The sequence below is a fragment of the Bubalus kerabau genome, chromosome 1 (genome assembly GCF_029407905.1).
Source record: "Bubalus kerabau isolate K-KA32 ecotype Philippines breed swamp buffalo chromosome 1, PCC_UOA_SB_1v2, whole genome shotgun sequence".
NCBI classification, from domain to species: domain Eukaryota; kingdom Metazoa; phylum Chordata; class Mammalia; order Artiodactyla; family Bovidae; genus Bubalus; species Bubalus kerabau.
Window position 1 is genome coordinate 271,802,473 of NC_073624.1, and position 25,801 is coordinate 271,828,273.

A 25,801-nucleotide genomic window follows, 5' to 3' on the forward strand; every position below is an offset into this window, starting at 1 on the left:
GTCTGACGTCTTTTTCTCAATATTTTGTTTGTGAAATTCATCCATATTTTTGAGAATTTCCATAGTTGATTAATTTTCATTTCTATGTAGCATTGTTTTCAGAGGTTGGCTAACTTTTCTGTGAAAGGCCCAGATAGTAAATATTTTTATACCTTGCAGATAGTTACTTGTTGCATTATTCTTTACTTTTTTTTAAACCACCTTTTAAAAATTGTAAAAACCATTTCTTAGCTCATAGGCTATTACAGGTCGTGTTTGGCCTACAGGCCATAGTTTGTTGATCTGTATTCTATTTTATGAATATGCTCCAATTTATTTTCTTTTATTTTTTTATTTTATTTTATTTTTTATGCTCCAATGTACATATGCTTTACAATACTGTTACAGTTTGCGGCTGTTACAGGTAATACTGCCATGAATATTTATATATACCTCCTTGTGTAGATGAGTATGTTTCTCTTGCTGTATTATATTCTAGGAGGGCAAGTGCTGCACCCCGCAGTCTACTTACATTTCAGTATCAGTATATGATGTCAGATAGTTTTCCAAAGTCACTAAGGAATTTATACCTCCACCAGAAGGCCATGAAAATTGTCATTGCCCTCCATAGTCTCTAGTCTCAGTATTTTTGGACTATTCAATTTTGACTTTCTGAAGGTGGATGTATGGTAGTACCTTACTTTGGTTTTACTGTTCACTGACCATTTAGGTACCTTCTTTCATGAAGCCTACTCCTCAATTCGTCCTTTCTTACTACTAGTTGCCTGTGCTTTGCTTAATGAATGATAGAATTTCTTTGTATATTTTGGATATGAGCTCTTTGTTATGCATATTCTAAGTACAACCATCTACACTGAGCCTTAATGATTTCCTTTGATAAAGTTCAGTTCAGTCCAGTCGCTCAGTCATATCTGACTCATTGCGACCCCATGAACTGCAGCACACCAGGCCTCCCTGTCCATCACCAACTCCCGGAGTTCACTCAAACCCACGTCCATCGAGTCAGTGATGCCATCCAGCCATCTCATCCTCTGGCGTCCCCTTCTCCTCCTGCCCCAATCCCTCCCAGCATCAGAGTCTTTTCCAATGAGTCAAGTCTTTGCATGAGGTGGCCAAAGTACTGTAGTTTCAGCTTTAGCATCATTCCTTCCAAAGAAATCCCAGGGCTGATCTCCTTCAGAATGGACTGGTTGGATCTCCTTGCAGTCCAAGGGACTCTCAAGAGCCTTCTCTAACACCACCGTTCAAAAGCATCAATTCTTTGGTGCTCAGCTTTCTTCACAGTCCAACTCTCACATCCATACATGACCACTGGAAAAACCATAGCCTTGACTAGACAGACCTTTGTTGGCAAAGTAATGTCTCTGCTTTTGAATATGCTATCTAGGTTGGTCATAACTTTTCTTCCAAGGAGTAAGCGTCTTTTAATTTCATGGCTGCAATCACCATCTGCAGTGATTTTGGAGCCCAGAAAAATAAAGTTAGCCACTGTTTCCACTGTTTCCCCATCTATTTGCCTTGAAGTGATGGGACCAGATATCATAATCTTAGTATTCTGAATGTTGAGCATTAAGCCAACTTTTTCACTCTCCTCTTTCACTCTCATCAAGAGGCTTTTTAGTTCCTCTTCACTTTCTGCCATAAGGGTGATGTCATCTGCATATCTGAGGTTATTGATATTTCTCCCAGCAATCTTGATTCCAGCTTGTGCTTCCTCCAGCCCAGCGTTTCTCATGATGTACTCTGCATATAAGTTAAACAAGCAGGGTGACAATATACAGCCTTGACATACTCCTTTTCCTATCTGGAACCAGTCTGTTGTTCCATGTCCACTTCTAACTGTTGCTTCCTGACCTGCATATAGGTTTCTCAAGAGGCAGGTCAGGTGGTCTGGTATTCCCATCTCTTTCAGAATTTTCCACAGTTGATTGGGATCCACACAGTCAAAGGCTTTGGCATAGTCAATAAAGCAGAAATAGATGTTTTTCTGGAACTCTCTTGCTTTTTCCATGATCCAGCAGATTTTGACAGTTTGATCTCTGGTTCCTCTGCCTTTTCTAAAACCAGCTTGAACATCTGGAAGTTCACGGTTCATGTATTGCTGAAGCCTGGCTTGGAGAATTTTCAGCATTACATTACTAGCATGTGAGATGAGTGTAAATGTGCGGTAGTTTGAGCATTCTTTGGCATTGCCTTTCTTTGGGATTGGAATGAAAACTGACCTTTTCCAGTCCTGTGGCCACTGCTGAGTTTTCCAAATTTGCTGGATATTGAGTGCAGCACTTTCACAGCATCACCTTTCAGGATTTGAAATAGCTCAACTGGAATTCCATCACCTCCACTAGATTTGTTCATAGTGATGCTTTCTAAGGCCCACTTGACTTCACATTCCAGGATGTCTGGCTCTAGGTCAGTGATCAAACCATCGTGATTATCTGGGTCATGAAGATCTTTTTTGTACAGTTCTTCTGTGTATTCTTGCCACCTCTTCTTAATATCTTCTGCTTCTGTTAGGTCCATACCATTTCTGTCTTTTGTCGAACCCGTCTTTGCATGAAATGTTCCCTTGGTATCTCTAATTTTCTTGACGAGGTCTCTAGTCTTTCCCATTCTGTTGTTTTCCTCTATTTCTTTGCATTGATCACTGAGGAAGGCTTTTTTTTCTCTCCTTGCTATTCTTTGGAACTCTGCATTCAGATGCTTTTATCTTTCCCTTTCTCCTTTGCTTTTCGCTTCTCTTCTTTTCACAGCTATTTGTAAGGCCTCCTCAGACAGCCATTTTGCTTTTTTGCATTTGTTTTCCACGGGGATGGTCTTGATCCCTGTCTCCTGTACAGTGTCACAAAGCTCAGTTCATAGTTCATCAGGCACTCTGTCTATCAGATATAGTCCCTTAAATCTATTTCTCACTTCCACTGTATAATCATAAAGGATTTGATTTAGGTCATCCCTGAATGGTATAGTGATTTTCCTCACTTTCTTCAATTTAAGTCTGAATTTGGCAATAAGGAGTTCATGATATGAGCCAAAGTCCGCTCCCCATCTTGTTTCTGCTGACTGTATAGATAGAGCTTCTCCATCTTTGGCTACAAAGAATATAATCAGTCTAATTTCAGTGTTGACCATCTGCTGTTGTCCATGTGTAGAGTCTTCTCTTGTGTTGTTGGAAGAGGGTGTTTGCTTTGACCAGTGAGTTCTCTTGGCAAAACTCTGTTAGCCTTTGCTTCAATTTGTACTCCAAGGCCAAACTTGCTTGTTACTCCAGGTGTTTCTTGACTTCCTATTTTACATTCCAGTCCCCTGTAATGAAAAGGACATATTTTTGTGTGTTAGTTCTAGAAGGTCTTGTAAGTCATCACAGAACCGTTCAGTTTCAGCTTCTTCAGCGTTACTGGTTGGGGCATAGAGTTAGATTACCATGATTTTGAATGATTTGCCTTGGAAATGAACAGAGATCATTCTGTCGTTTTTGAGATTGCATCCAAGTCCTGCATTTTCCACTCTTTTGTTGACTATGATGGCTACTCCATTTCTTCTAAGGGGATTCTTGCCCACAGTCGTAGATATAATGGTCACCTGAGTTAAATACATCCATTCCAGTCCATTTTAGTTCACTGATTCCTAAAATGCCGTTGTTCACTCTTGCCGTCTCCTTTTTGACCACTTCCAACTTGCCTTGATTCATGGACCTAACATTCCAGGTGCCTATGCAGTATTGTTCTTCACATTATTGGACTTTACTTCCATCACCAGTCACATCCACACCTGTGTGTTCTTTTCACTTTGTCTCCGTCTCTTCATTCTTTCTGGAGTTATTTCTCCCCTGATCTCCAGTAGTATATTGGCACCTACCAACCTGGGGAATTCATCTCTCAGTTTCCTATCTTTTTGCCTTTTCTTACTGTTCATGGGGTTCTCAAGGCAATAATACTGAAGTGGTTTGCATTCCCTTCTCCAGTGGACCACGTTTTGTCAGAACTCTCCACCATGACTCATGACACCATGTAGAGCTTGGGTGGCCCCACGCTCCATGACTCATAGTCTTATTGAGTTAGACAAGGCTTTGGTCCGTGTGATCAGTTTAGTTAGTTTTCTGTGATTGTGGTTTTCATTCTGTCTTCTCTCTGATGAATAAGGATAAGAGACTTATAGAAGCTTCCTGATGGGAGAGGTTGACTGTGGGGGAAACTGCATCTTGTTCTGATTTGCAGAGCCATGCTCAGTCAATCTTTAATCCAGTTTTCTGTTGATGTGTGCATTGTTTGGCCACTCATGGGCAAATCTGGCTGAGTCTCCCACTGTCCTCCAAAGTCAAATTCCCTGGGGCTTCTCAGTCACTTTGCCGGATTCCCAGGTTTGGAAATCTGTTGTGGCTCCTAGAACTTTCTTAACAGTGCGAGTATTTCTTTGGTATAATTGTTCTGTGATTTGGGGGTCATCTGCTCGGCAGCCCTCTGGTGGGGCTAGTGATGACCTCCTCCAAGAGGGCTTATGCCACACGCTGGGTCACCCTGGTCTGCTGCAGCCAGAGCCACTGTCCCTGCGCAGGCCACTGCTAACCCGTCCCTCCACAGGAGACACTCAGACACTCAAAGGCAGGTCTGGCTCAGCCTCTTTGGGTTCAGTGCATTTTAATATATTATTTATAATACCTTTTTCTAACAAGGGGGTCATAGGATATGTCCATCTATGGTCTTCGTAAATTTTGTTTTTTCGTGCTCATTTATCTGCCATACAGCTAAAAATTGACTTTTGTGTTTGCCATTAGATAAGGATATCAAAATATGTATATCCAGATGTCTCAACACCACTTCTTGAAAAGACTATCCTTTTCCCACTACCCTGTAGGATCAGCTTTATCATATGTGTGTAGTTTCTGGAACATAATTCTTTGTTGGCTTTTGTACCATTGGATGAGATCTCCCAAATCCTACATGGGTCCTTCTTCAAGTTTTCTTGACTTTTTGTGTATTTCCATATGAATTTTAAAATAAGCTGGCCAAAAGTCTCATTGGGGTATTGATTTAGATTGAATTAGATCTTTAGTTTGTGGAAAAACATATTTTTAAAAAAATATTTGTGTTATAAATGGTACCTCTAAAATGGTTACTGTCTGTTGCTGCTATGTACAAAGTTTTTTAAATATTGACTTTATATACGTCAACTGTGTTAAACTTATTTATTAACTTGGTAATTTATCTTGGTTTTTAAAAAACCTTTCCAAAGGATATCCACAGGTTTTTGTCTTCCTTTCCAATCTTTATGCTTTCAATTCTTTTTTCTTGCTTTAATTGCTAGCACCATCAAATCCATATTAAATTGAGTGGCTTTTCTGTGTGTGTTCATATTCTCAAAGGGAAAGCCTTTTTAACACTGTACATTAAGTATGATCTCTGTAGATTTTTGTTAAAAGTTTTTGTCATGACAAGTTTTTAGATTTTATATTCTCTTCCTGTCTGTTAAATATATGATTTTGAAAAGAGTCTACCTTGGTTCCCAAAATAAAGTCATTTCAAAAATACCTATCTCACTGGTTTGGGTTTACTAATATTTTTGGTTAGGAGTTTTACATTTATGTTTATGAGTCGAATTGACCTTTATTTTTTATCCCTGTTGTCTTTGTCTGCTTTCAATATCAAGATTTTGCTGTTTTCATAAAATCGGGAGTTCTCCTTGCGGGGAATAATTCATGTATATATGTTTCATTAGATGTTTGGTAAATTTTGCTGATAAATCCCATGGGCATTTTCTTTATAGGAAAGCTTGTACTTGTGGTTCCTAGAGTAATTTAGTAATTTTTATTTATTATATCTTGTGTCTATATTGTTACATTCATCTAGAAATTTGTTTATACAGTCCTCTTCAAGTTCTTTGTAATGTCTGCAGGACCGGTAGAGATGTTCCTTTTTGTTTCATAATATTGTGCAGTCTTTCTCCCTCCTTTTTTTTTCTTAATCACTTTTGCCATAGTTGATCACCTTTATTAGTCCTGTTAAAGAACTGTCTTTCAGACTTATTGGTTCACTAAATTATATACTTGCTTTCAGTTTTATTAATTTTTATTGTTTAATTTATTCCTTCCACTACGATTTTATTTTGCTCTAATTCTTAAAAACTAATGTCCCTAGAAGGATGCTTATTAAATCATGAATGTTCCATCTGTTCTAAAACACACACTCTATGCCATAAATTTCCCTTTATACACTGTTTTGACTGTATTCATAAATTGAGATTTATGTCATTTGGGGCATTTTCTAATGGTGATTTTCTTGATCATAGGTTATTTAGAAGTATACTTTTATAATTTCCAAAACTACATATTTTTAAGTTATATTTTTGTTATTTCTAAGTTTATATCATTTTGCTAAAAACAGATAGTCTTCCTGATATTTTTTTGGTCTGTTTTTTCTTTCTCTACTGTTGTATGTTAAATTTCCCACCTGTAATTATGGATTTTTCTTCTCTTTGTAGTCTCTTAATCTTTGTTTTATGTGTTTTGATGCCATGCTATTAAGTGCATACAAATTAAGAGTTGGTATGTTTCAATGAATTTTTTTTTGCCTCAGAATACTTTGTCTGAGATTAATATAGCTGCAAAAAAAATTTTTTTTTAACTTGGTGTTTGTATAATACCCTTCGTATCTCTTTTAGTCTTTCTGAAACTATTTTTAGATGAATCTCTTAAAATCTGCATGTAGTTTTTTTTATTTTGTTATGAAAATCTTTGTTTAGGGCAATTATTTCATTTGTAGTATAAAATACTCTAATTTATGTATGAATCTATTATCATTTTAAGTGCTTTATATTTATACTGCCTGTTTTTATTTTTCTCTCCTTTCTTGCTTCATTGGAATTGGTACTTTTTATTTATTTATTTCCCTGGTAGTTTTAATATTGTGCTTAATTGTGTTTTATTATTTGTTGTGTCATTACCCCAGAGGTAACAGTAGGCTTTAATGACATCTACCAACTGAATGTTTACATCATGCTCTTACCCTCTTCCTGGACAAGGCAAGGACTCTAGAACTAGAGTGTTTTTCAGACTTATACTTGAGTCATCTAAGGTCTTATTAAAAATGCAGACTACAGTTTATAACTTTTTTGAACCCCAAATGCAGAGTTTACCAGAGTTCCACCTCTGGAAATCCTGGACTTCACTTTTGTCCAAGCTTCAGTCGTTAGGTTGACCCAAATTAACTAGTTGACCATAACAAAAAGTGGAATTCCACTTTACATTTTTGTATTTATAGACACTTATTTAGGGTTAAATTGCCAAGCAAAGTTTCAACAGTGAAAATTGAAACTGTTTTGTCATTAATGGCTTTTGTTGACTTGGAAGAAATCTCATCACAAAGGTATTTACATGGTGGTTAAGAGCTCAGGTCTCTAGCCAGGTTACCCGCTTTTTTATGCCACTGTTTACATACTGGTGGTTTGATCTTGGGAAAGGTGCTTTAATCTCTCTTAAGTACCTCATCTGGAAAAAGCGATGATAATCATAGTCTTAGGGTTATTATTTGTCAATATGTGTCAAATGGTTAAACCATATTTTCAAATACCAAGTGAGTCAGTAAAATATCACTATGTTAGAATAAAATCTCTGTAAGTTAGAGCACTTTTGTTAGATTTTCTGTGTGGATAATCTAAATGTTAGCTAAGGCTTAGGATTATTTTAACATGAAATTTTTAGTTTTTTATTTCCTCTTTTATATCTGGGGATTTAATTTGTAGTTTGAATTTAATCTCCAACTACTAGAAAATTTTGTATATTGTCCTTTTGGTCAGTTGAGCATAACCAGATATAAAAATGTATACTCTATTCATTTATAGCTTACTCCATCTGGAAGCATTTCTCTTATCAAATCAATGCATTTAATTAAAAATCCTGTAAAGACCTGTGACACGGTTTATTCCTTGATACAAAGTTTGACTTCTCAAATCAGACATCGAATGGAAGATCCCAAATCATCAGGTAAATATTTTGTTTTCCTTGGGTCAGAAAATAAAAATCAGTATCCCATTGCTGTAAACATTTTAAAATAGGATGCACCAATCATAAAAAAGCTTTAATGCTATCAGTTCAGTTCAGTCGCTCAGTTGTGTCCGACTCTTTGCGACCCCATGGACTGCAGCACGCCAAGCCTCCCTGTCCACCACCAACTCCCGGAGTTTCCCAAAATTTATGTCCATTGAGTCAGTGATGCCATCCAACCATCTCATCCTCTGTTGCCCCTTCTCCTCCCTCCCTCAATCTTTCCCAGCATCAGGGTCTTGTCAAATGAGTCAGTCAGTTCTTCGCATCAGGTGCCCAAAGTATTGGCATTTCAGATTCAGCATCAGTCCTTCCAATGAATATTCAGGACTGATTTCTTTTAGGATGGACTGGTTGGATCTCTTTGCAGTCCAAGGGACTCTCAAGAGTCTTCTTCAACACCACAGTTCAAAAGCATCAATTCTTCAGCACTCAGCTTTCTTTATAGTTCAACTCTCACATACATACATGACTACTGGAAAAACCATAGCCTTGACTAGACGGACCTTTGTTGACAAAGTAATGTCTCTGCATTGTAATATGCTGTCCAGGTTGGTCATAACTTTTCCTTCCAAGGAATAAGCTTTTTTCTTTTAATTTCATGGCTGTAGTCACCATCTGCAGTGATTTTGGAGCCCAAAAAATAAAGTCTGCCACTGTTTCCCCATCTGTTTGCCATGAAGTGATGGGACCAGATGCCATGATCTTAGTTTTCTGAATGTTGAGCTTTAAGCCAACTTTTTTACTCTCCTCCTTCACTTTCATCAAGAGGCTCTTTAGTTCCTCTTCACTTTCTGCCATAAGTGTGGTTTCATCTGCATATCTGAGGTTCTTGATATTTCTCCCGGCAATCTTGATTCCACCTTGTGCTTCATCCAGTCCAGCGTTTCTCATGATGTACTCTGCTTAGAAGTTAAAGAAGCAGGGTGACAATATACAGCCTTGCCCTACTCCTTTCCCAATTTGGAACCAGCCTGTTGTTCTATGTCCAGTTCTAACTATTGCTTCCTGACCTGCATACACATTTCTCAAGAGGCAGGTTAGGTGTTGTGGTATTCCCATCTCTTTCAGAATTTTCCACAGTTTATTGCTATATCTAAGTATTATTTGAGTTAATATATATCCAACAAAAGAATAATAGCAAAGTTGTAGTTGCTTTTAACTATGGTAGCGTGAGAAAGATAATAAAACATTGTTAGTTGATTAATTATGTAATATTACCATACAGTTGGGGCTTCCCTGGTGGCTCAGTGGTAAAGAATCTGGCTGCCAATGCAAGAGACAGGTTCAATCCCTGGGTGGGGAAGATCTTCTGGAGAAGGAAATAGCAATCCACTTCAGTATTCTTGCCTAGGAAAGCCCATGGATAGAGGGGCCTAGCGGGCTATCGTCCATGGGGTCATAAAGAGTTGGACACGACTGAGTGCCTAAACAACAAACAAAAAATCATACAGTTGAGCAGCAAACAGGCAGCATAAGAAGAAGGCGAAAGCAATAGGAAGGTGATCTGATCTGTGCTCTGGTGCTGAGAGTGGCTTAGTTAATAACGTGGGAAACTGATGTATATAACGTATGGAAAAAGGTCTTTTTTAAAAACAGTTCCTAACCCATGTATTTATACCTTTATTCAAATCTATAAAATATATAGTTGCTAATAGTATATGCCTATGATGATATTTCCTAGCTTGTTAACAAGTTTAATATACTAAAATTGTTATGCTGTTTTAGATATTCAGCTTTATCATAGTGAGACCTTAGAGCTCATGCTCCGTAGATGGTCCAAGTTGGAGAAAGACTTTAAGACAAAAAATGGAAGATACGATATTAGCAAGATCCCTGACATATATGACTGTATAAAATATGATGTCCAGCATAATGGTTCCTTGAAATTAGAAGACACAATGGAATTGTATAGGCTTTCAAAGGCATTAGCAGATATAGTTATCCCTCAGGTAAGTAATTTCTACATATCAATTTTCTGGTACTGTTATATAGATATTTTTAAAATATCTATCCACTGTTAGGAGAGAGTTGGTTTCTGTGTCCTAGTAAACCTATAACTTTAAAAAGGAAATTGAGTCATTATGAATTTACAAAAACTTCTTGTATTAAATCACTGTTTGATTCTTAATCATTTGTAATGACCTTTTAAAATTTAAGAATTGATACTCTTAATTAAAGAATAATTAAAAATAATTAAAGACAAACAACTGAAAATATGATGGGATAAGTCACATTTATTGATTGTTTATTGTGCACATGCCAGTGCTGTGCTATGGGAATGCGTGCAGAGTGGGAGAAAAAGATAGTTGTGTCTCTATATTAATTTTGGAAGTTTTGTTGTTTTTTTTACTTTATGTGAAAGTATTTTGAAAAGAATATTTAGAGGTCAAGATGTAAATAGTTATTTGTATGGTGTGGTAGAGGGGTCTTTTCATTATAGGAGAGTAAAAATAAAGGTGTACTAAAACTCAGATAACTGAAATTAGTTAGACATAGATTCAGATTGATAATAACAAGTCAAGTGACAAAACAAGTTGAGATAAGAAATGTGTTAGAAGAAAATAGTGACAGATGCCGTTTGGAGATCTTTTATCACCCTCATTGCTCAAAGATTATTTGGATATTGTAAAAGGGAGATTGGAGTAAATCACACATTTCCAACTGTGAACCGAAGTTAAAAAACAGGAAAATGAAATACAACTGATCTTGAATGACGTGGGTTTGAACTGTAGTGCATCCACCTACATGTGGATTTTTTTCAATAGTAAATACTACAGTACTGCACGATCCACAGATCCATGATTGGTTGCATCTGCTGTGGATGCAGAGCCACAGATAAGTTGCATTTAAGTTTTCAATGGCATGGAGGGTTGGCACTCCTAACCTCCACGTTGTTCAGGAGTCACTGTACATAAAAAGTGTAAGGATTGTATATTTTTAAAAAGCCTCACTTAAAGATACTCATATATAGAAAACAATAGGGAGGTTCTTTAATAACTAAAACTGGAGCTACTGTATGATCCAGCAATCCCTTTCCCTGCCATAGATCCAGAAAAGATAAAAACTCTTTTTTCAAAAAGACGCATGCACCCCAATGTTCGTAGGAGTGCTGTTTATAATACCCAAGACATAGAAACAACTGAAGTGCCCATCAGCATATGATTCATTTAGGACATGGTGTATACATGTATACTTGCATGTGGAGTACTGCTCAGCCATAAAAACAAAATATTGCTGTTTGCAGCAACATGGATGGACCTAGAGAACATTGTACTAAGTGAATTAAGTCAGAGAAAGACAAATGTTATATCACTTACATGTGGAATCTAAAAAATAATACAAATGAATCAATATTAAAAAGTGGAAGCAAACTCATATACATAGAAAACAAACTTACAGTTGCCAAAAAGGAAGGAGAGAGGGGAAGGAATAAATAAAAAGTATGGAATATAAGCTACTATGCATAAAATAGATAAGTAACACAAATTTACTGTATAGCATAGGATACTATATTCAGTATCTTGTAATGACCTATAGTGGAAAATAATCTGAAAAAATATATATATAAAACTGAATCACTTTGTTTCAATCACAGTTGAAACTAACATAGTACTGTAAATCCATTACAATTAAAACTGCAGTTTCCCTTTTCTAATATTCACAGAATGTCCATGAAAAACTATAGAGACTTTGAAAAATTGGGAATTCAGACTTCACAATTAAGTATGTGTGTACCTGTTAAAGTTTAGCTTATCCTTTCAGTATGAAAGAGCAACTTTTTTTCTTTTTGGTCAGTATATGTAATGTAGATAATTATAAATATATTGTATAAGTCAGTGATTTGAAAATAAATTCATTTCAAAAGAGGGTAAAAATATCTCATACTTCAAGAATATGCCTTTGGGACTCATTTTAAGAAACACAGACTTAGAAAACAAGAATTGACTCTCTGACAGCATCTTTCATTTGTTAAATAAAAGTTTTATTCTGCAAAACAAATTTTATTTTATACAATAAAAAGTTGTATTTTTATAACATTTTAAGATTGATATCAAAATGAACACACTAAATTCTGCAGAACTCGGTTTTAGCTACATGATATACATAGAAGATTATAGAACTAACACTGATTTGATTATATCTCTTTCAGTAAAGTTAAATCAGCATCTATCTTTGTTATGAAATTCAAGAGAAAATTTATTCAGATTTTACTTACTAAAAAATTTGAGAAGAATGGTTACTCTTAATTCTGATAAGCATGTAATTAGTTTGCACTGGAAGCATACATGAGACTGATTTTTTTTTCATTGTATTGAATTGCTTTTACATTATTCCAGGCTCAGTACATTTTAGTTGTACTTACTCTTAAAATGAAGATTATTTTAAAGTATACTTTTAACAGATAAGCTGTAAATATGTGACCCTCTAAAATATTTTTTGTAGCTGTATACATTTGTCAAGGTAGGCTTTCAGTGTATTTTAATGTCTCACCTACTTGGTGGCTAAATAGATACACTAATGATTTATTAGCATAATCATGTCTTGTACATGGCTTCTTTAATCTCAAGCCTCTTCTTTCTCAATTATGTATACTAAGAATTCTAGAATTGGGGGTGGAAAGTTTGTTTCTAAGACTTGGGCTTAAAAGAAAACTTACATATTAATGAGTTTTAGATGATAATTTTTTTCTCCTTCCATGGTGTATGTGTTTTAGGTACATTACTTACATAGATGAAGAAAATTTTCACCATGTCCTTGTAATTTAAATATTTATAATGAATTTTTAAAGCTTTGAAATTAAAAGAAACACTATAAGATTAGAAATGGTTAAGAAAAATGTGAGATATTTACTCCCTATTTGGTTTGACATTACTTATTATGACAGAAACTTGGGACTTCCTCTTTTTTAATGGACATTTGAATTCAGTTACTTAAATTTTGTTACTAAAGTCTTCATAAATCTAAAATAGACAAGAGATAGACATTTTCAATCACTGAACAAATAACTAAAGTTGTAAACATATTATAATGAAGCTGTAGTTTGTAATGAAACAAATGAGAAATGTACATGTTTACTTGACAAAAATATTTCAAGCTTAGAGACTTGATGACTCAGTCAAATAATGTATTAGTTTGGCTAACTTAGATTGAGAGAGTATCAGTATTTTTGTAAGAAAAATGTATATGTATTCTGCTCTGCCTCAAAAAAAATCTGTTTTCACTCTTACATTGCATTAATTGTTATAACTATGCTTTGCGAATTATGTAATTCTAATCACATTGTTGTTGCTCAGTTGCTAAGTCATGTCCGACTCTTTTCAACCCTATGGACTGCAGCATGCCAGACTTACCTGTTCTTCACTGCCTCCCGGAGTTTGCTCAGATTCATGTCCATTAAGTCACTGATGCTATCTAACCATCTCATCCTCTGCCACCCTCTCCTTTTGCCTTCAGTCTTTCCCAGCATCAGGGTCTTTTCTTACATATGATAAACATGATTTATTACTTTTAGTTAATTTAACAGTTAATAGTTGTGATTATGGTATGTATTTTTGCTGTGATAGAATCAACTTTTCAGCCTCAGTCCTCTAAAAATGATACTTAAAAATTGGAAATACCCTGGCAATCTAGTGGTTAGGACTTGGCACTTGCACTGCTGAGGGCTTGGGTTCAATCCCTGATTGGGGAACTAAGATCCTGCAAGCTGTGTGGCACAGCCAAAAAAAAAGAAGGTACTTTAAAAATAGTCACACTGGGATGTGACATCAAGCATCATGGCCGTGTAACATGCTCCCTTGGTCTATCCCCTTCAATCTACAACCAGTAAAATATAAACAACTCAACAAAGATGCCCCTGCATAACACACCAGGGCACCACAAAATTCTCTCCATCTTATACCTGAAAGTAGCTGGGCTAGAAAACAGGACGTGCCTGTGTTCCCAGACCCGTGGTCCTAGTTGGCTGAGCCTTCAGCCTCAGAGAACGCAGCAGCTTTAGGAGTGGTGGCACACACAACTCCAGCGTCTCAGCTGCAGTGGCACCCATGGCCGCAAGGAACTGGGTGTTAGTGGTCGTGGGGCCTGTGACCCCATCCTTCCAGCCATGGAGGTCCTCCCACTACGGAGGTGAGAGCTGCAGCTCTCACCACCCCAGCAGTGGCAGTGCCCATGAATACTAACAGCCTTGGACATGACAGGGGTACCTGTGACCCTGGCTCCCTTCCCCCACCTTATTTGTCTCTTTGTAGTGGCGACGCCTGAAACCTATTAGACCCTGGACGCAGTGGAGGGGCTCCCTTTCCTGGCGGCCTAGGCAGAGATACTGGCAGCACCCATAGAAACAAGGCATCAGTAACCTTGGAGGTTACAGTAGCAACAAGGACACCGGGTGACCACACCTAGCAGATGCAGTGGAGTGTCAAACGGCTCAAATACAACCATTGGCTTAAGAAAAACCAAAAGCTTATGCTATAGTGCCACCTACTAGAGAAGAGATCAGGATTGCAAGGAGAAATATCAATAACCTCAGATATGCAGATGACACCACCCTTATGGCAGAAAGTGAAGAAGAACTAAAAAGCCTCTTGATGAAGCTTCAAGGGGAGAGTGAAAAAGCTGGCTTAAAACTCAACATTCATAAAACTAAGATCATGGCATCTGGTCCCATCACTTCCTGCAAATAGAAGGGGAAACAATGGAAACAGTGACAGACTTTATTTTCTTGGGCTCCAAAAATCACTGCAGATTGTGACTGCAGCCATGAAATTAAAAGATGCTTGCTCCTTGGAAGAAAAGCTATGACAAACCTAGACAGCATATTAAAAAGCAGAGACATTACTTTGCCAACAAAGGTCCATCTAGTCAAAGCTATGGTTTTTCCAGTAGTCATGTATGGCTGTGAGAGTTGGACCATAAATAAGGCTGAGCGCCAAAGAATTGTTGCTTTTGAACTGTGGTGTTGGAGAAGACTCTTGAGAGTCTCTTGGACTGTAAGGAGATCCAACCAGTCCGTCCTAAAGGAAATCAGTCCTGAATATTCATTGGAAGGACTGATGCTGAAGCTGAAGCTCCAATACTTTGGCCACCTGATGTGAAGACCCGACTCATTAGAAAAAACACTGATGCTGGGAAAGACTAAAGGTGGGAGGAGAAGGGGACGACAGAGGATAAGGTCGTTGGATGGCATCACCGACTCGGACATGAGTTTGCGCAAGCTCCAGGAGATGGTGAAGGACAGGGAAATCTGGCGTGCTGCAGTCCATAGGGTTACAAAGAGTTGGACATGACTGAGTGACTGAGCAACAACTGAAGAAGAGAACAAAAACTAACAAATGGGACTGCTGCTGCTGCTGCTGCTAAGTCACTTCAGTCATGTCCAACTCTGCGACCCCATAGATGGCAGCCCACCAGGCTCCGCTGTCCCTGGGATTCTCCAGGCAAGAACACTGGAGTGGGTTGCCATTTCCTCCTCCAATGCATGAAAATGAAAAGTGAAAGTGAAGTCACTTAGTCGTGTCCTACCCTCAGTGACCCCATGGACTGCAGCCTACCAGGCTCCTCCGTCCATGGGATTTTCCAGGCAAGAGTACTGGAGTGGGGTGCCATTGCCTTCTCCAAACAAATGGGACTACATCAAACTAAAAAGCTTCTGTACATTAAATATTGAAAAAGTACCAAATGAGAAAAGATGTTTGCAAATCATATATTCAATTTGAAGGTAATATTCAAAATATATGAAGAACTCCTACAACTCAACAAAAAAACCAAATAACCCAATTAAACAGTAAGCCGAAAAGCTAGGAATTGTTCCAGAGAGGACATACAGACTGCCAAGAGACTCATGAAAAGATGTTCATCATCACTAATTATTAGGAAAATGCCAATCAAAAACAGAATGAGAGATCATCTCAGGCCTGTTAGAATGGCTGTTATCAAAAAGGCAAGAAGTAACAAGTACTGGAAAGGATATGGAGAAAAGGGAACTCTGGTACCTTGTTGGTGGGAATGTAAACTGGCGCAGCCACCATGGAAAACAGTTTGGAGCTTCCTCAGAAACGTAAGAAGAGTACTAGTGTATGATCTAGCTATTCCACTTCTGGGTATTTATCTAAAAAATATGAAGAGAGTAATTTGAATAGATACATACAACCCTGTGTTCGTGGTGGCATTATTTACAATAGCCAAGACATGGCAATTGCCCATTGATGAATGAATGGATGAAGGAGCGTATATAATACAGTGGAATATTACCCAGCCATAAAAAATATATGTATCATCTTGCCATTTGTGGCAACATGGATGGACCTTGAGAATATTGCATTAAATAAGTCCTTCAGATAAAAATTGATACTATATGATTCCACATAAATGTGAAATATTAAAATTTTTTAAATAAGCAAACCTAGCAAAAGAAACATATTCATAGAGAAAAGAGTAATAATTACTAAAAGGGAAAGGAGGTGAATTGAGTAAAGAGGGTCATTTGTATGGTAATGGGTGGAAGCTAAGCTTTTGGTGTTGAGCATACTGTAGTTTATACAGAAGCTGTATGCATGAAACATGTTATAAACCAACATTACCTAAATAGATTAAATAGTAAAAATAGCCTCAATGGTATGATGGAAGATAAGGATATTTAAAGATTATAATATTTGATATAGCTGAATTATCCTTTGGAAATGTTTAAAATACTTCAGCATTTGCAAAGTTTTTAGAATTTATAATATTTTATATGTATTTTATATGTACATTTTAATAAAATAATTAAAATAAAAGATTAGTATTAATATTCTCTTAATTAAGATGGTGACTGAACTGAACTGAAATGAGTAACTGAACTAAACTGAACTGAATTGAGATGGCACACATTTGTTGAAGTTGGAAGATCATTTCCTTTGTTATTTGTAGATAATGAAACAGAGTTCTTTATAATAGTATTTGCAATATAAATTCCAGTGATACTTATTAAATGTGTCACATAATAAACTTTCAAATATCTTCAGCTGTATTTTAGTCAGTTCTTTTTATGGCAGAAATATTATAAGAAAACTTGGGCATCTAACAGTTAATTAAGTCTGACAGGACTAAAGCTACTTAGCACGCATGCATGCATTGGAGAAGGAAATGGCAACCCACTCCAGTATTCTTGCCTGGAGAATCCCAGGGATGGAGGAGCCTGGTTGGCTGCCTTCTATGGGGTCGCACAGAGTCAGACACGGCTGAAGTGACTTAGCAGCAGCAACTGGTTGTGGCAACTTGCTTTTTCAGCTCCACAAGATATGTCACTGTTTTGAAGGGAAAGAAGTCTTTACTATAAAAATAATATATCTTGTTGTAAAATTAGAAAATATATGGCCAAAAAAAATCAATATGACATTACCAATTAGACAAAAACATTTCACAGTTCCAGAAAATTCTGAAAGCCCTTTCCCTTAAATTCATGGACATTTTGGGTTTTTTTTTGTAAATTCATATATATAACAAATACGTTCTTCACAAAAATGGAACAAGGAAAGTGTACTGTTTTACAACCTGATTTTTTTTTTCTTGGCCTCAAGAAGTTTTTTCCAAATCAGTAAAGCTGAATATACTTCAATATAAAGCTGAGTATATTCAATATATTCAAGTATATTGAATATACTCAATATACTTCCTAATAGCTGATGAAATAATACTGTTTAGCCAATTTCTCACATTTGGAAATGTGGATTCCTTTAATTTACACTTTGCTTATATGTATGTCTTTATGTGCAGTCAAAATGACTTCTTTAGCTCAAGATCTCTTTTACCAGCTTTCTTCCAGGTTCTCAGTGTATGAGAGTGACTATTTACTTGTACCTTGACCAATAATGACACAAAAATATCCTTTGATGATTTTAAATTTCAGCATTTTCCTTTTGTTTACACATACATACGCAGTTACATACACATTTCATATTTTTCATGCCCAATTTCTTTATGTTGGTGAGATTACCAAACCAACCAAGCTTTTGTGTTTAAAGATAAATGACCCAAGAAGTTCCATTTTCATACATCTTCCATATGTAATCAATCAACCTTTTTTTTTTTTAGGCAGTTTTGAGATTTGTTGTCCGTATTAATTTTTTGCCATCTGGGAAGTACGTGATGTAACCTTTAAATGCAGATGTCCCAGAAAAATCTTGGGGAGAGAATGTATGCCTGTTTCTTCCCTGCTTATGTCTACTCTTCCTTCTTTCTCTGTCCCTGCTTCCCTCTGCCTTCACCCCATTTCTGCCTTCTTCCTCTTAAACCTTCTCTTCCTATTTATACACTCAGTACAGATTTTTTTCTTCAGTTCAGTGGCTCAGTCGTGTCCAACTCTTTGCGACCGCATGGACTGGAGCACGCCAGGCCTCCATGTCCATCATCAGCTCCTGGAGTTACTCAAACTCGTGTCCATTGAGTCGGTGATGCCATCCGACCATCTCATCCTCTTTTGTCCTCTTCTCCTCCCGCCTTCAATCTTTCCCAGCATCAGGGTCGTTTCCAATGAGTTGGTTCTTCACATCAGGTGGCCAAAGTATTAGAGCTTCAGCATCAGTCCTTCCAGTGAATATTCAGGATTGATTTCCTTCAGGATGGACCAGTTGGATCTCCTTGCTGTCCAAGGGACTCTCAAGAGTCTTCTCCAACACCACAGCTCAAAAGCATCAGTTCTTCGGCGCTCAGCTTTCTTTATGGTCCGGTTACCATTTATGAAGACAGAGACATGAGCAGTGGAAGATAGATCATTGAATTAAAGATCCCACCTCCAGGTGGAACCCTCATCTGTCCCCCGGCTGACCGCAGAGTGTCCCGCTACCTCCTCTCCAGAGCATCATTCCTTCGTATCTGCTGCCAGAGCCACAGTTCCATTCACTCCAAGGACTACTTTATAAAATTCCACACCTGGAGTGACCTCTAGTCACCCAGCATCCACTTTATGTCTCCAAATTGTGTAGGACTGCAATCTTTTGATCAGTTTCTGAGAAAACACAATGAAGCATTTCACTCTTTTAATTTAAAGCCACTAATAAAATATGTAGTTGGTCAGCCCAACAGTTTCTTACCTGCCACCAGTACCAGTGACAGTTTCTTGTCATTCCCTGGGCAAGTCATATCCTAGCCAGTGTTCAGTGTTACTCCCCCAAATTCATGAAATACTTTTCTCCAGGATTTTGGTGAAGGGTGGGCTGTGTCTAATTTTGCTAATGCATCTCCCAGATTTCAGAGAACTACCAGCTTTGCCATGAGTCAAAGCTTAAAGATCTATTTCTGCTGTTTTTCTCAAACCAAAGCTCATTGGAAAAATAATGTATAGTGTTACTTGTTTTATTATAGCAGTTTCCTAATTAAAGCAGTTAATTAATAGAAAATTTTTTCATGTCAGATCATTTTTTCATCTATCCCTGTGAACTGTAATTTTTATTACTGTTATAATTACTGTTAACAGTTTTGGTTATAATTTCTCATAAATTTAATTAACTTATAATGGCAATATAGCTCATTAAATTTGATAATTTTTGTGGCATTTTTGGCTCACCAGTCATTAAAACTTTGTATTGACCAAAGACAAATAATTTGTTAACCTTTTTAATCATTGACATTCAAATAGACAAAAATTTCGTGGTTTCAATTTGTATTTCTTTATGTTTGTTGACTATTCTATGCTTTACTAGTTGTGCACTTAATCCATCTTTCTTTTAGGGTTGTTTCTACATTTAAAACCTTATTATCTTCACGGTTGCATTCATCATTCATCCTCTCCTCTTTAGAAATTACTTGTTTTTTTAGTTCCACCAAAAAATATTCTTCTAATTACACTTAATAGTGTGGGGACTAATATACTTGAAGTTGTAGAAATGTAAATTAGTAATTGTGTAATGTTCAAAAAAGGCTTGATAAAAATATTTGTCACTCACTAAAATTCTTAAATTTAGTAATACCTTTATTGGAATTCTTTATTATTATACCCTTTTTCTAATAGTGTGTATTTTCTGCTCAGGAATATGGTATAACTAAAGCTGAAAAACTGGAGATTGCCAAAGGCTACTGTACTCCTCTAGTTAGAAAAATTCGCTCAGATCTTCAAAGGACACAAGATGATGACACTGTAAATAAACTCCATCCTGTGTAAGAGACTGTACTGGTATTTAAGTCTATAGGCATCTGTCTTTGCATACTTGAAATCTAAATTTTTGTTGTTCCTATGACTAAGGCAGGAGTGTATCACTTGGTACACTGTGGAAATACAGATTACCTAGATGTTCCGAATAGTGAACTTTTCAACCAGTATTCTTTTTGGCTCCAAACTGGAGGAAAAAACTGAGGGTCACAGGGAAAGGGGATGTGTGTTACCATTCATGTGCGATCATCAGTGATCATCCTCATTCAGCAGCATTAACATCTGTGAGCTCCTTTAGTGCTGTGATCTGTTTCAGTGTTAATAAAGGTGCTTAAATGACCTTCTTACAGTGAACTTGACTAATATTAACTCTTCTTTGACTAATCTCAGTGGTCTCAGTTAGTTTCAGTTATCTTCATGTTAGAGAAATGTCTACTAAGAACACCTCAGTTGTGATGGAAAGAGTGATAGATTCACTTACTATGTTCTTTTACTTCTAGAAAGATTAAATTCCATTTTACAAAATAATTTCAGTACTTAATGAGTCTTAACTGTGTGGTTATGTTTTAACACTGTCTGCTCCTGACTTTTAGGTATTCCAGAGGTGTTCTGTCACCTGAACGTCATGTCCGTACCAGATTGTATTTCACCAGTGAAAGTCACGTACATTCTTTACTGTCTATTCTTCGCTATGGTGCCTTATGCGATGTAAGTAGAATAAGTTACATCAATCTACTTAACAAGTATGTGTTACTGAATTTGTAATCAGATCACTGACATCATTTTTTTATTGTACAGTTTTTAATAATTCATTATTTGCCATCATTTGTCAAAAGTCTACTGTTTACCAAGCATTGTGCTAGATGTTGGAGATAATGACATGTTTTATTCCTTCTGGAGAAAATCCCTTTAAGCCAACAATAATACAAATTATTGTAAGTGATCTTCAAGCTGGTGACAGTAAGATGAAGAGAATCAGATGAATTCGCATTATTTAGGGATTAGAATCGACAGGATTTGGTGTTTGGACATTGTGACTCTTACTGTAACATAATGAATCAATAACAAAGCTTACTGGCTTAAAACAAGTACAGGCATTTTTGTTTTTTTTTTCTCTGTCATACTTTAAATGCTTGACTTGGGTCATTTAGGCAGTTTTGCATTGTGTCTCTCATGAGATTGCAGCTCAGACAGTGGCTGGAGCTCAAATCACCTCACAGCTTTCTTTTCATATCTAGTTCTTGATGTGCTGACTGTCAGGTGGGGGCTCGGCTGGGGTTATGGACCAGAATACCTACCATGGCCTCTTCGTGTGACCTCAGAATACAGCAGATTCCTCAGAAGATAGCAGCTGAGTTCCAGAAGTGCACTAAGAGAAAAAAAGAGCAAGCATAAAGTATTTTTATGATCTAACTTACGAGGTCACATCCTTTCACTCTTACCGAGCATTTTTGGTTGAAGTGGTCACTGAGGTCCATCCAGGTTCAAGGGAGGGAAGATAGACCCATAGTACTAGATGAGTGGAATATCACTTGTCACTCACTATAAGATGAGTCCTTGGGATTGGATATATTTTGGTGGCCATTTGAAAAATGGGGTCTGTCACGGTATGTTAGCATACAATCCATATTTCTCCCACGTGCAGATTTCACTTAATCTCCTCTACAGTATTCCTCCAAGCTTATCTATTATAGCATAAACTTGACCTCCAGGATCTCATTATCTAAATTGTTCAGATATGGGTGGGACTCTTTGGGTAGAACCCTTTGAGTGCCCAGGAGAACTCAGTCTCATTTCAGAGACCTATGAAATGAAGACACCAATTATCTGTCATACATTTGACATACAGCATCGAGAAGCATAGGATAACTGCTTAGGCGACCTTTTCAAAAAGAGGGGAAAACAGAAGGTACACCATGGTCGTCACTGGTCCATGGCAGTTTTGAAGTGTGCCTAGGTACTTAATGCCCATTCCTTAATCAGGGCTCTGGCATACTACTAGGAGTTGTTTTTAATGGTTCATGGCTTTATACTTTTGATTCTTGATGGCTTCATCTAGGTCATCCTTCCTTCTCCATAAAAAGTAGCTCATGCTTGCAGCTAAGTAGTTTTTTTAACCTGCTTCCTGCCCAAAGAAGTTTGGAGATCCAGAGGTCTTTTTACTTTTAGTTCAAGATGGTATAATTTTAAAAAAACAAAAAGGAATATATAATCTACTCTATTAATTCACACCCACAGATCTCTCAAGAATAAGTTGATTTATACATTGGACTCCCTCTTTGGCTGCTGAGAGAGTACTCAGCAGTCTTTATTGTTTAATAGGGAGTATCTGAGAGACATGCTGATATGATCCTGAGAAAGTCATTGTGTCTTTGAAAAATCTGTGAGCCTTAAGTCTTTCTGAAGTCTTAGCAAGTGTTTTTACCATCATACCCATGTTTTCATGACAGATTCTTGTGTTTCCATTCTTCCTAAAAGCCACTTTTTAATTATAGCATTGTTGACTCTCTGGAGAGGCTGGAAATAAGAAACAGTTTTATTTCTGATTCCTGCAAGTCTTGGATCCTTTTTAATTAACCATTTCCTATAGCTTATTTCCCTCTCCTCAGTGTTTATCAGAGGTAACGAGAAGAATCTTGGTGGTGTTTTCAGAATTTTTTCTGGAAATCTTGGTAGCTAGCTCATTGAATTACACTGTCTACAGGCTATAGTATTTCTATATTTTATGCCACTATGTAGAAAGCATTCTTTATCCTATAGTTTCCAATAAGGTTTTTTTAACCCTCCTATGATCCCTCACCAACAGTCTCCTCAGTGTCCTTTAGGCTTTCATTAACACTCTTTTTGAGGCATCTTAACTTTCCTTACCACTCCCCTTGAGGCCCTTCCTGTGCTTACAGGTATGCAACGTAAGAAAGAGTCAAGGAAGGTTCCCATATTACCAACATAGGATCATTTACAAAATTATCCATCATTCACTGAGAAGAGTAACATTTGCAGAAATATCAGGTGTTAGAAGGAAAGCAATGAGTTTAGTTTTAGACAGCTTGAGTTTGAGGCGCTAGTTCTCAAGAGAATTCAGTCTCATTTCAAAGACCTATGAAATGAAGACATGAATTATCTGTCTGTCATAGGTTCAACATACAATAATGAGATAAACAAGTGAAGGTAAATCAAGTGGAGATGACCAGTAGCATGTTGATATGTAAGGCTAGAGGTATGGGTTGAAGGCACAAGAGTTGGGAAGCCAACACATTAATGAAGCCTGAGGCAGTAGCTGTAGATAATATTCCCTGGAAGTCTGTATTTGAAAAAGTGAGAAAATGACATTTTAGAGATTAACAGTGGAAGTGCTAACCAAGCAGATTTAGAAATTATAATACCCCTTTCTCAGTACACTCAAACTACAGATTATCTAGAATACACTGTCACTTCTATTATATATCAAAAATATCTTTTCAGCCATCTCTAAGGTACCAAAAAATAAGAATTAAAAAAAATTTATATCTATATATATATGGGTATATACATTTATGCACATCTATAAAAAAGTAATCCTTAAAAGAAAATGAATTCAACTTTGTATTCTTTTGTACTTATTAAAATAAAGGGCAGTGAAATGTACATGAAGATTTTGCATATGTCTCTTGATTCTTAATATCTCTTATCATTGGGCCTTGATGAATAATTATTCACAGAGTTACCCTAAGGCTGTGTAAGTGTTCTGTTCCCATCAAATTTTCTAATTCATCTGTTCTTTCCCCCTTGTTTTTATTTCTTTTTTTATTCCTTAATGGAATAGCAAAGTGGCATCCCTTGATTACATATACAGATTATGTGTGCTCAATCGCTCAGTCATGTCTTAACTCTTTGTGACCCATGGACTATAGCCTGCCAGGCTCCTCTGCCCATGGGATTTTCTAGGCCAGAACACTGGAGCGGGTTGTCATTTCCTACTCCAGGGCACCTTCCCAACCTAGGAATCAAACCCAAGTCTCTTGCATCTCCTGCATTGGCAGACGGATACCACTGAGCCACCTGGGAAGCCCATGTGGATTAGTGGAGCTTTAATAAAAGAAATAGAGAAAAAATGACTCTTAGTTAGCAAAGGGAAGAGCTTATATATCCGTTAATAATGATGGAATTGTTTTTGGTGGGGAGAGATACATTTCTTTTGTGGTCACACTTAAACCTTGCACTTAGTTATAAGGTAGGAAGAACAAAGGATATGGGAATGGATAGGAAGCCTATGGTTGGAGAATAAAAGTGAATGATAGATAAAATTGTAGCAGATAAGATTGGAGAACCATTCCAGGATTGGGAAGCCCTTGAAATGTTTTAATTAGGAATTGAATGGCTTTGGTTGCTGTGTAGGCATTAGATAGGTAGAAGTAGATTTGAGGAAACCAGTTAGGAGGCTGTCTCACAGTGATCTAAAGAGCGTGGTGGCTGTAGTATATATTGCATTCAGCTACATTTCTAAAACAAAAGCTGAACAACTCTACTGTCAAAAAATCTGGGCTTCTGGGGTTTAAAAAAATTAAAGTAAAAATTAAGCTCTTATACCAAAATGATGTCCTATTTTCTAATTTTAAAACTTTAAAAAATTTATTTGAACTAAAATTACTTATCCCAGCTCATATTATCCTAATAAGAGCCTGTAGCTAATATAATTAAAACCTTGTATGGTCTCTTCCCAGTTGAGATTTATCAATGTAAACTTGGTAAAATCTGTCTCTCCATAGTAGATTTTTTTTTAAAGACTTATTGAGGAAATAAAATTATAAGTAAGATTTCAAGAAATATATTTAATGATCCTTAATTGTTTAAAAAAGATTTTTATGAATTCTTGCATATTAATTGTGTTTAGGAAGATGCTATAAAATATTTTGTTTTATCTTTTCATTAGAGCAGACCTAGCAAAGTCTATATCTGTACCACTGAATTAGATATTACATGGTGTTCTTATTAATAATACCATATCACAGAATCTAATAGATCTTTTCAATCTTGAAAATTTTCAATATTTAACTTAAGCCCATCACTTACAATAATTTACATCTAGTGGTATTCAGTAATGCTATGCTATAATTTCCTATAAATTTTGAAAGAAAATATACATACATCTTTGCACATATCCCCTCCTCAAACATAGGCAGACACACACGAACACACAGATGCAGTTTTTCCTGTGGAGTGTTGTTTAAGTTGGGAGCAACTGCTCTAGAGCATTTAAACGTATTAATAGCCATTTGTTGAAACTTAAGTATACATGTAATTACACAAATGACATAATATTGCTTTAACTTTACTTTCCAAAAATTTGGAATGCTTCCTCAGAGATAGATGATGTCCAAATTTAAAAAGGAAATATGTGTTGAATTTTAAAAAATCAGCGTGTAGTCTTGACTTTTGGCTTTTGCATGTCAAATTTTATTTTTTCTTAAAACACATTCTATATTAAAGCCAAAACTCTTACATACTCTCAGTGTATATATAAAACCCTTATATACAAAAAAAATTGTTGAATGCTTTTATATATTTGTAATGTTTATGACATGAGATGAAGGACATTATCTCTGATGTACATAAGGTGTCAGTAGACCTTGTTAATTATTATTGACTGTAGATTTTGAACTTTG

At 36.5% G+C, this 25,801-nt stretch overlaps 1 protein-coding gene across 7 annotated transcripts in view; it reads left to right on the forward strand.

Moving 5' to 3' along the window:
• Nucleotides 1-25,801, forward strand: part of PPIP5K2 (diphosphoinositol pentakisphosphate kinase 2) — an 83,890-nt gene that overhangs the window by 34,537 nt on the left and 23,552 nt on the right. For all 7 annotated transcript variants that reach the window (XM_055565665.1, XM_055565700.1, XM_055565657.1 and 4 more), the window contains exons 18-21: nucleotides 7,831-7,972; nucleotides 9,761-9,984; nucleotides 20,040-20,167; nucleotides 20,753-20,867. In XM_055565665.1, the coding sequence (XP_055421640.1) occupies nucleotides 7,831-7,972; nucleotides 9,761-9,984; nucleotides 20,040-20,167; nucleotides 20,753-20,867 (609 nt within the window). The remainder of the gene's footprint in view (nucleotides 1-7,830; nucleotides 7,973-9,760; nucleotides 9,985-20,039; nucleotides 20,168-20,752; nucleotides 20,868-25,801) is intronic.